Here is a 12,812-nt window from a genome sequence, read left to right on the forward strand (position 1 = left end):
CTGCCCCATTCCGCCCCCCCCCCAGGCCTTCACATCTCTACCCCACCATGCAACTCCCAACACATGGTGTCAAATGAGAGAGAAAATGCACAGCACATGTTTTAAGGGGCTGTGGGAGAAAGGTGGGTGGGTAGATTGTGAGACTTTCCACAGTAGCACAAATGACAGATCAACATGACTGGCACTCAAGGGAAAGAATCCTTCTAATCCATGGGGCTGCTGAGGGAGAAAATGGACAGAGTGTTACTCTCAGTGGCAGAAATAGTCATGCAATATGGATTCCCTCTCACCCATCATTAAGAGCAAGTGCCCATATGTTTGCACGGCTGGCAATCAGGACTGAGTGACTGCCATAGATGGAAAGAGGCAAGTGGCGGTGGGGGCAGCAGCCTTCTCTTGCTTTGCTTGCCACTTTCTGCTTGCATCTATACTTACTTTTTTTGTTTTGTTTTTCAGTATTTTTATTATCTGAAATACATCTACATATCAATGGGAAAAGTAACAACTAAAACAATGTGAGCAATGACAGTGTGCCATGAGGGTCAGTATTATGTTTATTTTATTTATTTAAAATATTTCTATGCCACCCAAAACCTGCATCTCTGGGCAGTTTATAATTAAAATCATTTAAATCTGAATGTTTGCTGTTCCCCCATAGCCTCTATGTGCACAATAAACTGTCTGCATACACAAATAGCCTCTTCATTCAGAAGAATGAGCAGAGATTCAGGGCCTGTAGGCAATCCTGTTTCTGCGTTGGTTCTGCCTGCTAGATCTGTAAATAAGTATGGGAACTGTGCAAAATACAATAATCCACTGAAATCCCAGTAATTTGAAACTTGGGTTAATGAATTATTATTTTAGGGAGCCACAGAAAAAAATGATTCTGGCTTCTAAATTTTGCGTTTGGCTCCTAGATCCATGGAAAATTTGTCAAGGCCTGCAGTAACTTTTCATAGAAGGGAAACCAACTGCTGAGCTGTGTAATGCTTTTGGGACATCTAAAACAAGTACTCATTTTGCAGCAATACTTAAAACATCTCAACCCTTAACACATTACATGGACTTATATCCCAGTTATATTAATTGAATGTACGTCTTTGTGATGGTTTAGCTTTAGAGAAGTTGTAGCAATGTTTTAGCAAGTGTCAAAAAATCTAGCCCAAGGGATTAAATGTTGCTGCTGTAGCACACCTTACAACACAGCAAATACAGGTTAAAAATACCATATGTCATAGGCTTCAGGCCTTCATATTTCAGTCTGTGCTGCAAATCTAAACAGGCTTGTTTTAGGATGCACTTGGAAGCTAGGAAGCTATTGTGAGTATTTTATTAACTGCAAGTTGGGCTCATCTTGAGCAAGACTTGTGCATGCATAGTTATATGCTGGACTGCATGCAGTTTTACAAGATTTCTGTTTGCAACCTCTCCTTCTCTCCTCCCCCCACCCCAATTGGTTAAAGAGCTAAAACAAGATGTCAATGAAACGAAGAATGAACACACACACTTAAAATGTATGTCTAACAATGTAGCTTGTGTTTGAAGTATGCCAACTCAGAACACAATGGCTGTTGTGAGTTTGTCAGTTTCCTCCTATCTTCAACTCTTTTTAACTAACTTCCCCATAAGTTATAAACCCTGAACACACATTATGAATTTACACAATCCATTATCTATACCAGCATATTCCATTTATCTAACACAATTTCAGCTGAGACAAAATAAAGGCAGTTATTTTTATGATGTGTTTTAAGTACATTCAATTACATATACTAGATTGGCAAGACAAAACCCCCCTAGTTTGTCTCTGTTAATCAGACTGTTACGACTTAAAATAGGAATGTTAGTATTTAATCTTTAGAGAAAATAAAACAGTAATGAAAAAAGTTACTCTAATACACCAGGAGTGTTGTCATCTCTTAGATAAAGTGCAGAGAAGTTTAAAGCCCTCCATTAACCTATGTGTTCCTTTGGATGAAATTATCAATATCATAATGCATCTTTTAGTTCAGTTTCAAAACACAGTCACATGCACACCTAGATAAGTCCAAATGCTAGAGCCTGATGAACACCATACCAGATTTCTGAACGTAATAATACTAATCATGGAAGTGCTCCTTTCATTTTTCTCTCTTTACAAAAAGCCATCTTGGACAATCTTTTCAATAAGTACTATGGGGCTCATAACATTATTCCTTCCTCAGCCTCAGTCACTAGTATTATGTTTGTACTTTGAATGCACAAGGCCCTAAATTATTCTTCAGTATCTAGTTAGTATGAACTAAACTGGGATTTGAGATTATTGCCAGTTATATCTACAACTGTCAGCCCTCTGGTCTAATTCAGCATAAGGGAAAACTTTGTTTTCATTTCCTTTTTTTAATGGCATTTATCAGTGTGATTATTACTAAACACCATAATTATGTGCACTCATATATGCATTAGTGTAGTTTTGTGCAAATTATTATTAGCAAGGTACTATCTTATACTGTAAAATATGTCGTGGTACACAAGCCAGAAATATGGCCATCACTGATCACTACTTCATTTTAAAAAAGAGAGTTGTATCCTAGCCTCTCTTCCAGGTGAGTTCTTAAAGAATGAGTTCAAGGTGAGTTCTTAAAGACTGATAGAAACATCCTACCCACCCATCCTTTTTCAAATGAAAACATCCCTAGAAAATAGCCTTGAGATCATCTTCCACAACCATACCACTAATGAATACACAGTGTTCTCATTTAAGCCCACTCCCAAAATATAAGGAGCTTTTCTCTGCAGACTTTGCATTCCATTAAAGCTCTTGACACATATGTCACTATTTAAGGGGCTGTTTTTAAAAAAAACCATTCTGAAGAGATTTAACATGAGGGATGCAAACAGTTAACCATAGCAACACATCTCACAAGCAGCTGAAGATTATCACAAGATAAGAACGAACTACAGATCTCTAATATTTCCTAGTTTATCTAGCATTAATTGGAGAGCTTCTCTTGTGCTGAAATATAAATTCATAATAATTTTGCAAGAATATGTCTAGTTAGATCTGATTACCTGGGAGACCCAGTTAAAATCCTCCCTATGAAGCTCTCTGGACCAGTCAGCTTAACCTACCTCAACAGATTATTGTGAAGATAAAGGGGGAAATCATGTGCACTTCCCCTCAGCATCACTGCCTGCTGTAGCAGGCAGCACATATCCAGCTTCACTGGCTGATCTGTCTCTCACTGCCACGCTGATACTCCAGCTCACACGCTCTCTCCACCCGCTCCAGCACCAAAGTCATTTGCTTCGTCTCTACAAAGAAGAACAAGTTTGGTGCTGTAGTGGGGTGGGAGAGAGAGAGAGATGGACAAGCTTGTCTAGAGGGGCAAGCTTGATGTTGGAAGAAACAGACAGTGAAAGCAGTGGTGGAGCAGTGGTGGCAGCATAAGATACATTGGCCAGTGAACCTGGATGCATACTGCCTGCTACAGCAAGCAGTGCTGGAGGTGAAGCCAGCAAGGGGACAGGGGCTGTGTCAATGCTGGGCTCCAGCCTAGGGGACAGGGTGGCGAATTTATTTATTTAATATATCTGTATACCGTCCAAAACACAAGTCAATGGGCAGTTTACAACAAAACAATAAAAACAAGTAAAAGGGTTAAAACATTACAACAATTTAAAATTTAACACAACGATAAAACTATTAAAAATCATCAAACTATTAAAACAGAATCTAATTAAAAGATACTTTTTTTAGTTATCTTGTGAGTTGGGTGGTGGGGAGCAACAAGCCCAGCAAGGGAGAAAAGAAGAGAACAAAGGGAGCAATAGAGAAGAGGTGGGTGGTGGCAGTGAGCAGGTGGAGCGATACCTGTGCGGGGCATGGCCTCGCACTCACCACCCCCTATGCAAATACAGTCTCATGGGCAGGCTAGCCTTGTTACAGCATGTCATGTTTCTACAGAAAACATGACAGTGAGCTACAACTGCTGTGTGATGATGTGGAGAGCTGGAGGAGAGCTGGTCTTGTGGTAGCAAGCATGCCTTGTCCCCTTAGCTAAACAGGGTCCACCCTGGTTGCATATGAATGGGAGACTTGATGTGTGAGCACTGTAAGATATTTCCTTAAGGAATGGAGCCGCTCTGGGAAGAGCATCTAGGTTCCAAGTTCCCTCACTGGCATCTCCAAGATAGGGCTGAGAGAGACTCCTGCCTGTAACCTTGGAGAAATCACTGCCAGTCTGTATAGACAATACTGAACAAGATGGACCTATGGTCTGACACTATGTAGTTGGGATTTCTTTCTTTCTCTTTTTTAACAAAACCCCTTGCCAAATGCTTGTGTAAGTTTAGAAGGCATGGGTAAGAGGATGAGTCCTGTTATAGACTGGTAGGACAGGAAGCAGAGAGTAGGAATAAAAGGACAATTTCTATACTGGGGCAGTGGGAAGAGACGGAAGAGAGCTGGGTTCCCCCAAGGATCTGTACTGCAACTGGTGCTTTTTAGTTTATTCATAAATGATCTTGAGTTGGGGTAAGCAGTGAAGTGGCCAAGTTTATGGATGACAACAAATTATTCAGAATCTTGAAAAACAAAATGGATTCTGAAAAACTCAAATGAGAAAGCAGCGGGAGGTGTAAGGGCACCCTCCCCTGCCCTTAAAGCAGCCCCTGGTGGCGCAGTGGTAAAACTGCTGCCCTGTAACCAGAAGGTTACAAGTTCAATCCTGACCAGGGGCTCAAGGTTGACTCAGCCTTCCATCCTTCCGAGGTCGGTAAAATGAGTACCCAGAATGTTGGGGGCAATATGCTAAATCATTGTAAACTGCTTAGAGAGCTCCGGCTATAGAGCGGTATATAAATGTAAGTGCTATTGCTATTGCTAAAGCGGCACCCCCGCTGGAGTCGAACCACCCTGCCACGGTTCCGTGCACATCTCTAGTGTGGGGTGAGCCAAGCAGGGCAGGCCAACCCCTGTGGCCGCGGGCCTCTCCGGCTGAACTGCACACCTGCGCAGTTCGACTATGGACATTGCATGCCCGTGACATCATGGGCACGAGACATCCATAACTGAACTGCGCAGGTGGCTGGCTAGGAAGGCCGGCTGGCAAGGCCTGCCGCCTCCACCATGGGGAATGGCCTGCCCCGCTCAGCTCACCCCCCACATCCTGGAGGGAAGGCCAAGATAAGAAGTGGTGGCGAGACATGGGCAGAAGACGGTGTTGGGGGCGCCGAGGAGGTAGGAGCGGTGGCGTGTAAAAGTTGGTTGCCCTGCTGCCCCTTGCATCTGACTTCAGACATTAGTGAGGGGTATCAGTGATTACCCAGAAAAAAAGGTCTTGGTGGCTAGCTCAATAAAAATGTTGGCACAGTGTGCAGCAGCTGGGGAAAAGGCAAACGGCATGCTGAGGATAATTATGAAAGGGATTGAAAATAAGACTACCAATATCATAATGCCTTTACACATCTATGGCGCAGCTGCACTTGGAATACTATGTACTGTTCTGATCACCATATCTAGAAGAGCTGGAAAAGGTGTAGAAAAGGCCAGCTGAAATGGCCACAAGCTTAGATGGATTCAAAAGGGAATTAAGACTTATCCTCCATGGATTTGTCTATCAATGTCTATGAGCAGTGATGGCTCTATGCTACCTGCAGGTAGGGATGTGCGTGAGCCAGTTCAGCACTTCCTCTGGGAAGCGCCCGACTACCTCGGGCACCAATGTTTGAACTGGCTCAGCAGGGTGGGGAGTGATTCCCTTTAAAAGCAGATAAGGAGCTCCTTGCTTGCTCACCCCTGCCCTGCTGCTTTGCTCTTCTAAAGTCTGCACATGGCTGCAGCGCTGTTTCCTGCATCCTCTGTGCAGTGTCGGCACAAATAGGTGCGCCAGCCATGTGTGTACCACTGCTGCGCGGAGACTGCAAAGAACAGTGGTGCAGCCATGCATGGCCTTTGGAAGAGCGGGTGCCACTGGTGGAAAAGCAGCAGGGAGTTCCTTGCCTGCTTTTTAAGGAACTGCTCCCCACCTGGGCAGCGGCTGCACAAACAGCTCATACGCATCCCTACGTGCTCAGAGGCAGTTATGCTAGAGAGCAATTGCCCTCATGTTGCACTTGTGGGCCACAAGACACGGTACTCAAGAGACCTTTGGTCTGATCCAAAAGGGCTTTTCTTGCATCATTATTTTCATTTAACAAAACACAACAGGGTACTATTTTATTTACGAAAGTTTACATCCCACATTTCCAGGCACTACTGCTCGTGTCTCTGCCCCTCTCTCTTGATGTGACAGAAAAAGGCACCCTCTGAATTGCTCTATCACTGCTCTGTATTGTTTTTTTAACGTTACAATTCCTATGATGCTGTTTTGATGCCCAAGTTCTCTCGTACTTAATCCAATGTTTGTAAATATAATCCCTAAATACAATTAAAGCACTTCTCTTTAATGGCAATTCAATTCACCAATTTACACTATTTCACAGCAGCAGAAAGAATGACTACACAAAAGCTTTGTTTCTGCATTTCTGAGAATCTTGTTGTTCCCTGTGATTAACAGCCAATTATTTCAGAGAGTAAAAACTAGGGATGGGGAGAAGTTCAAAGGCAGGGGTGTTGACTTTAAGGGCAGGGGAGGGTGAACTTACCCCTCACTCCGCCAGTGCTTCATTGCAAACAGGTCTGGCGGGGCAGCAGCGTACCTTCCTGCCACCTCATCCACTCCTCGGACCGGAAGTGGTAGTACCCGGCACATGTGTGCACGCACGCTAGGTACTTCTGGTCCAAGGAGCAGATGAGGCAGCAGGGAAGTATGCTGCCACCCCACCGGACCGGTTTGGAATGGAGTGCCTGCGAGGGAAAAGCGGGGTGTGTGTGCACCCTCCCCTCCAAGTCAACCTCCCCCCCAGCTTCGAACCAGCGGAACCAGACGTCATTCTAACTGGTTCGGAGGCCCAGAAAGGGCTTCCAAATCGGTTCCATGTACATCCCTACTAAAAACTACCTAATTTTGCAAAGGTCTGAGATTTCTCAGTCTATGCTGCAATGACAACCCCAGCATGAATTAACCTTACAAGTTTTGAACATTTTGCCTCATACTTCCCAAAAGATTTCAGTAAGCAAAGAAGAAATAACTCAAACCGCTCTATGACCTCTCACATTTCTCTCACATAATTACTGTAGAAAGTGATCTGAAGTTTAATAGTTGAAAAAACCGCTCAAGTAAATAAAAGCATACCTGAGGAAGTGCAGTATTCAGCTGTCGTTGAAGAGAATCCCTTTCATGACCAACTTCGTGCAGTTTACCCTGGGTTAATGCTAGTGTTTCTTGAGTCTCTCGCAGTGTGTCCAGGAGGCGGTCTCGTTCTTCCAACATGGACACCATTAATTGCTCAAAATGAGAATCTGCATCAGATTGAAGAGGGGAGCCTGTGCCATGACTTCCACTTCCCCCAGGGGGAATCTCTGCTTCACTGATTGTTGGCATCACCTCGCACATCATCTTGAAATGAAATTTTTTAAAAATTAAGTGCTTTTTCCCTGTTAAAGGAGTACACATTAAAACTAAGTATCAAAGCTTTTAAACAAAATGGCCTTACCTGAATACAGAGCAGCTGCCACAAAATTCTCACCAGCTGATCTAAACATCCTACTATATGGTAGGAGGCCAATCAGTGTCCTTATAGCTGTGTTATGTCACAACTGAAGTTTAGGACAAAGAGGTGTTGCTAATTACTGCTAATACAAGGTTTTATTTTCTTGCAAAACTGTATTTGCAGCACCCCTCAAGAGACTTTGTTCTGTAACATATCTCTAACTCAAAGTCAATTGCCTTTGGATCCTATGCTCAAGATCACATAACATGGATTAGTTACCCTTTAACAAACTTTAGTTGTAACTGAGATAGGGTAACTAAAGTTATTAAAAAGAGGCAAAAAGGTGGATGTTTCCACCCTTTCCAATACATACAAGGGACTATAACCTGCATTAATGATTAAGAATATGGCAATCATTATTGGTCAATGAAATTCCATAATTCAAACTGATCAATGTGATCCAATGTGATCTTCCATGTGGCACTAAACTTACTGCAAAAGCAAGCATTCAGCAGACAGTAGAGTCTACTGCAGCTGTAGTGTCTTACTGAGGCATAGCCACATTTATAAAACTGTACAGTACTGTACTATGCTAACATAACAATCAGCTAGGTTTTATGGCCTGCATCCATGTCTATGGAGTTTACTATGATGGCCACACAACCTCTACTGCAGAAGTAGCTTGCTACCACAAAATCAGCATTAGATCACTTTTGCAGTTGGAATACAGCCACCAATTAATAAGAGGGGACTCCTCAGGAAGTACAAGGCAACACTCATGAAAGAGCAGAAGATGAAAGCAGCAACACCAAAGCATCACAAGGCCCTGCAATGTATCACAGGCAGCCACCACAGAAATACCAGAGGGGACAAATAATAGTCCTAATAAACTTCTTTACCCTTCCTTTAGATGTTCATAATGATTCAGTTAACATAAGCAAGCAATTTTCTCAAGGGCTATGCAATGGGACCAATTCTAGTCCCCATACGCTTATGATTATATAATGAAGAATATGAACTTCTTCCTTAATTCTAAACATCCAGCAACACAATCACAGTTTACCAGACTTAGAGTAGAATGTATGTTGAGCTACTTTCCTCTAATTCTTCATGTTTTATATCAATAAAACTTAGATATCACAAGCTTTCAGTGCTTTATTTACCTTGTTTGATAAAATAAAATGCCTTTGCCAGAGGCTAACGTTTTCTAGCAATATCAGCTCTTTTCAGCAACTTTAAATGATGATTTCCAATAACTTTTCAAACGGCAGAGCAGCCATCCAGCTTGGTAATAGATGTCCATTCATTAAATAATCCTCCAACTTTAAGTTCACACAAGGTGATAAATAATATAGTTGAGAAACATAGATAGCCCAACAGGAGCAGCAACTAGTCAGGTTCTCCAGAGTAGAAGAATGGATACATACATACAAACAAACAAACCAGTCTTTAGTTTTCTCTTCCTTTCTAATCCCAGTCTTCCAAGAGCCCAGGATGAGAGAAGCATGTGCAAAAAGGCCAACTGTCTTCAGTGCTTCTAGGCCAATAATCAACAGTGCATGCTGTAGAAGCCTAACTTCAGGTCACGATGGCATTACTTTAAAAAAACAAACTCTTCTCTCAGAGATGCTGGGAGGCACTCCTCTTTTTCTCCTTCTGTTAGGCAGCGTGGGATCTTTTCCTTCCTTCAGCTTCCCGGGTCTTCTCTCGCGCATTTATAATTCCTGTTAAAGCAGGGAAGAGGGGTCGCGGGAGCTTGATGTGGGGAAAGCAAGCTTCAGGGGCCAAGAGGTACCACAGAGATTGCTCCGAGAATTGTGCCAACCATCTCTCCCTTTAAAAAAAGAAAGGGGGAGCCCTACACCCTCCCCCGGTGCAAAAGTCGGATAACGAGAACTAAAAGAGGCGAAGAAGCAAAGAAGTTAGAAAGTGGGGGTGGGGGGGGTGCGAAGGAGTTTCCCGGGAGTTTCCCCTCCCCAGAGAGCCGAGCGAGGAGAGTAGGTGCAATTTCCCTTCCCGCAGGCCTCGGGGGAGACGAGGCACAGCGAAAGTCAAGGTGTTCCTCCTCCTCCTCCCCGCTTCTCGTCCTCAGACTCGGCCTTCCCAGTCGAGCTCGCTCCGCCTCCTGCTACTGCCGCCACCTCCACATCCGAGGTGGCCGGTACGGCGCTCCCTGAGGCTGCTCACTCCGAGCGGCTCTGTCCCGCCGCGATAACAGGAGCGGGGGCGGCGACTCGGGCCCGGTAGAGTTTCGAGGCGCGGACCGTGGCGCTGAGGCTGAGCGGCTCTGCCTGTCCCTGCCCCTCCAGCCGGGCCCGCAGCAGCAGTCGCCGCTCGGCATCCAGTCGCCGCCTCCCGTTGCTTCCCGGCAGCCTTTGCGGCTTCTGCATACAACAGTGCGTGGCCCACAATGCACCGCGAGGAGGACTTGGCCACATTCTCCCCTCCTTCCCGTAACCGAGGACCTTGTGTCACGAGTTCGAGACTCCTCCACTGCCAACTCGTCGTACAGCCCGGCCAAATCAAATAGGCTTTCAGTAAACGACACAAATACAACTCAGAGTACGGTCTGTCAGGTTCATATTTTCCCCAAGGAGAACATATACATTGGATCGAGCAGAAGTGCGTGTCCCCACCCCCCACCCCGGGGGTGGGGAGAGGGAGAAGAAGTCACAAAGGCAGCGTGAAAATGGTGATGATGACCCCACGGTCAGCGGTCTGCGATGGGGTCTGGTGATGATGACTCGGATGCGCTGGGGGCGTGATGCGCTGCCTCTTGCCCTGTGTGTGGAAAGGCTCAGGACGGGGTCGTACACGATTGACCTGCCAGTGCCAACAATAGTATACCTCCTGTAAGTCTGAGACGCAAGACAGACTCCAGGGAAGAAAGGGGTGAGAGGAGAGGCTGGCAGGCATCTGGGATAAGGAGCGAAAAGAAAACACACTTCCTAGCAGGGGTTTCTGAGAGCTTAGCCGTAGAGGATTAACATTTTTGTGAAGGGTAAAGAGAGTGGGGGAGGGAATTTCATCGGTTAATGAGTAAGAGAGGGAGAAATAGTCAGCTGTTCTAGTTTCTTTCATGTAATGTTTCTTCCTTGGTCATAAGCAAAAACTAGAGATTGGGTTTATACGTTTCTGAGTTGTCAAGTTTTGTTTTGTTTTTGCAAGTCTCTAAAAGAAGTTCAAAAAGAAGGGACAAAATAATTATTCACTTCCTCCACTAAGACTACATTCCTATGCATGGGGATCACTCCCTAGCAAGTGGTTAGGACTGCTGACTGAGGTTGGGATAAGAAACAGGAGTTTTAAAGCAAAGTACACACATCCGCTACACACTAACTTGGGAGTAAGCCTTGATAAATTCAATGGGATTTACTTCTGAGTAAACGTGCATCGGATCAGGCTGCACGTGGATGTACTCCAATTTCAGCCGCTTGTGGCTCATTAGTGGGTTTTGCCTCCAAATTTCATGACCTGTTTCGGAGACATTATTGGATTGTATATTAGAGGGAATGGAGAATATTAATAGAAGAAAAGTCGATGTTGCTTTTTAACAGTCATAAAGCGCCAGCAGTCTGTGCTAGACGCTGTACAGAAATCCTGCCCTTCTCTATCAGTAGGGTTGCAATTTAGATTAGAGGAACATGAAGAGAGCAGGATGAGGCGGTGCGGGGGGTGGGGTGGAGTTAGCAACCATGTCATGAGTAATGGCTATGGGTTGGTCAAGCAGATGATACGGGGAAGCTAGGATGGCTGGCTTAAAAAAAAGTGGGACTTGAGGACTGGTTTGAAGAGGGAAGGGAAATAAATAGAGAAGGCTGTTCCATGCATAAGTAGCAGCATGCAGAAATCACTGAGAGAGGAGACAAAGGGAACAACACACATAAACAATAGGTGACTTCTGAGGAGAGAAAACAAGGAGTGTGAAACAAGCAAAGAAACTGGAAGCCAATGTACATAAAACAGCCAGTGCAAAGAGGTTGTTGCAGGCTGTACGACTGCACAGAATTAGGCCTGTTTAAACCTGATATTAACGGACTTAGGTGCACTTAATTCTCATAGTATTGAGTTGCACAATTGTTCCACATTTATGTGCCAGCACATGAATCAGGCAGTTTTCTCCATTACCAGCAGCTGGGTTTTTAAAAATTATTATTCTACTTGTGAAGAAGGTTGATGTGATTGTAACAGGAAAGAAAGATGAGCAGATTCTCCTCACGCTATTCTCAGAATTTAAAAGTCTTATGTGCAGTATTTTCTAAAAAATATAAACTGACCAAGTCCTCAGCACCTAGCAGGAGAGCATTCACGATAATACATTTACAGCACATGAACAATGGGAACAAATTGGAATCGTAGGATTTGGGGAAATTACATTTAAGTAATTGTTATCTAGTAGGATAGCTATCATGGCCTGAATACTCCCACAGATCAGATGGGTAAACAGCTTATTCAGGAGAATAGGGAAGGGTGTTGTGAGTGTGGCACATCTGTTATAAGTCTCCAGGAGGTTTCCCAGACGGGGCTTTACAGCAAGAGGAAGCGGAGTAAGTTAGGATAAAAGTATATAAAGCATATATAAGTGTGTATAAGCAAAATAAGCATAAATCAGAGTAAATCAGGACAGTTCACATTGCTGCTTTTTATTGCAGTTGATTGTGGGTTTGTTACAATTTTTCAAACCTTAGCTTGTTCATATGGCAGCTTGTTTTGGCATGCCACCCATTTTTGGCCAATACAGTTGTAGAGGGGGTGTCCTGTTTCCTGCTTTCTATTGGTACATTCACCTGTGCCCAGGTAGGCAAGGAGTGAGTGCGTACACATGCATGGTTTCCGGTTATTTCCCCATGTTGGTACTCTTGCACAAGTACATCTGTATGGGAACACAATTCAACGTTCTGCTGTCACTAAGCACTTCAATTTTGGGGCTTTCACTGGGTGGGGGCAGGAAGCACGGGTACCAGGTTCTGCACATGCATTCTTCTCAGGGATTTCCTCACTTTTATTTGTTTGTTTTTCAGTGCTTTTGTGCATCCTCACGATTGCAAAAGGAAAGAAAGAAATCCTTTTGAAGTAGCACAGTGGGGCAAGGGCACCTTCAGAGAGAGAGAGAGAGAGAGAAGTTGTTCCAGTAAGAACTAATCCGCCTGCTTTCCTTTCACTATCCCTACAACTGGACTAAATTTGGTCCAAATCAACTAGGCAGTTCACAAGTTAGCCCACTTGCGCCTCAAATG

At 44.2% G+C, this 12,812-nt stretch overlaps 1 protein-coding gene across 16 annotated transcripts in view; it reads right to left on the reverse strand.

The window, feature by feature from the left end:
• Positions 1 to 9,983, reverse strand: part of PPFIA1 (PTPRF interacting protein alpha 1) — a 137,981-nt gene extending 127,998 nt beyond the window's left edge. For 7 of the 16 annotated variants that reach the window (XM_053265541.1, XM_053265592.1, XM_053265564.1 and 4 more), the window contains exons 1-2: positions 8,739 to 9,981; positions 7,218 to 7,481 (exon numbers count right to left, since the gene is read on the reverse strand). In XM_053265541.1, the coding sequence (XP_053121516.1) occupies positions 7,218 to 7,481 (264 nt within the window). In that variant the 5' untranslated portion in view covers positions 8,739 to 9,981. Of the gene's footprint in view, positions 1 to 7,217; positions 7,482 to 8,738 lie in introns of those variants that run through there. The other 9 variants (XM_053265610.1, XM_053265602.1, XM_053265533.1 and 6 more) reach the window with 6 other exon arrangements.
• Positions 9,984 to 12,812: the final 2,829 nt, after the last annotated feature.

The sequence above is a fragment of the Hemicordylus capensis genome, chromosome 1, assembly GCF_027244095.1.
Source record: "Hemicordylus capensis ecotype Gifberg chromosome 1, rHemCap1.1.pri, whole genome shotgun sequence".
Classification (NCBI taxonomy): domain Eukaryota; kingdom Metazoa; phylum Chordata; class Lepidosauria; order Squamata; family Cordylidae; genus Hemicordylus; species Hemicordylus capensis.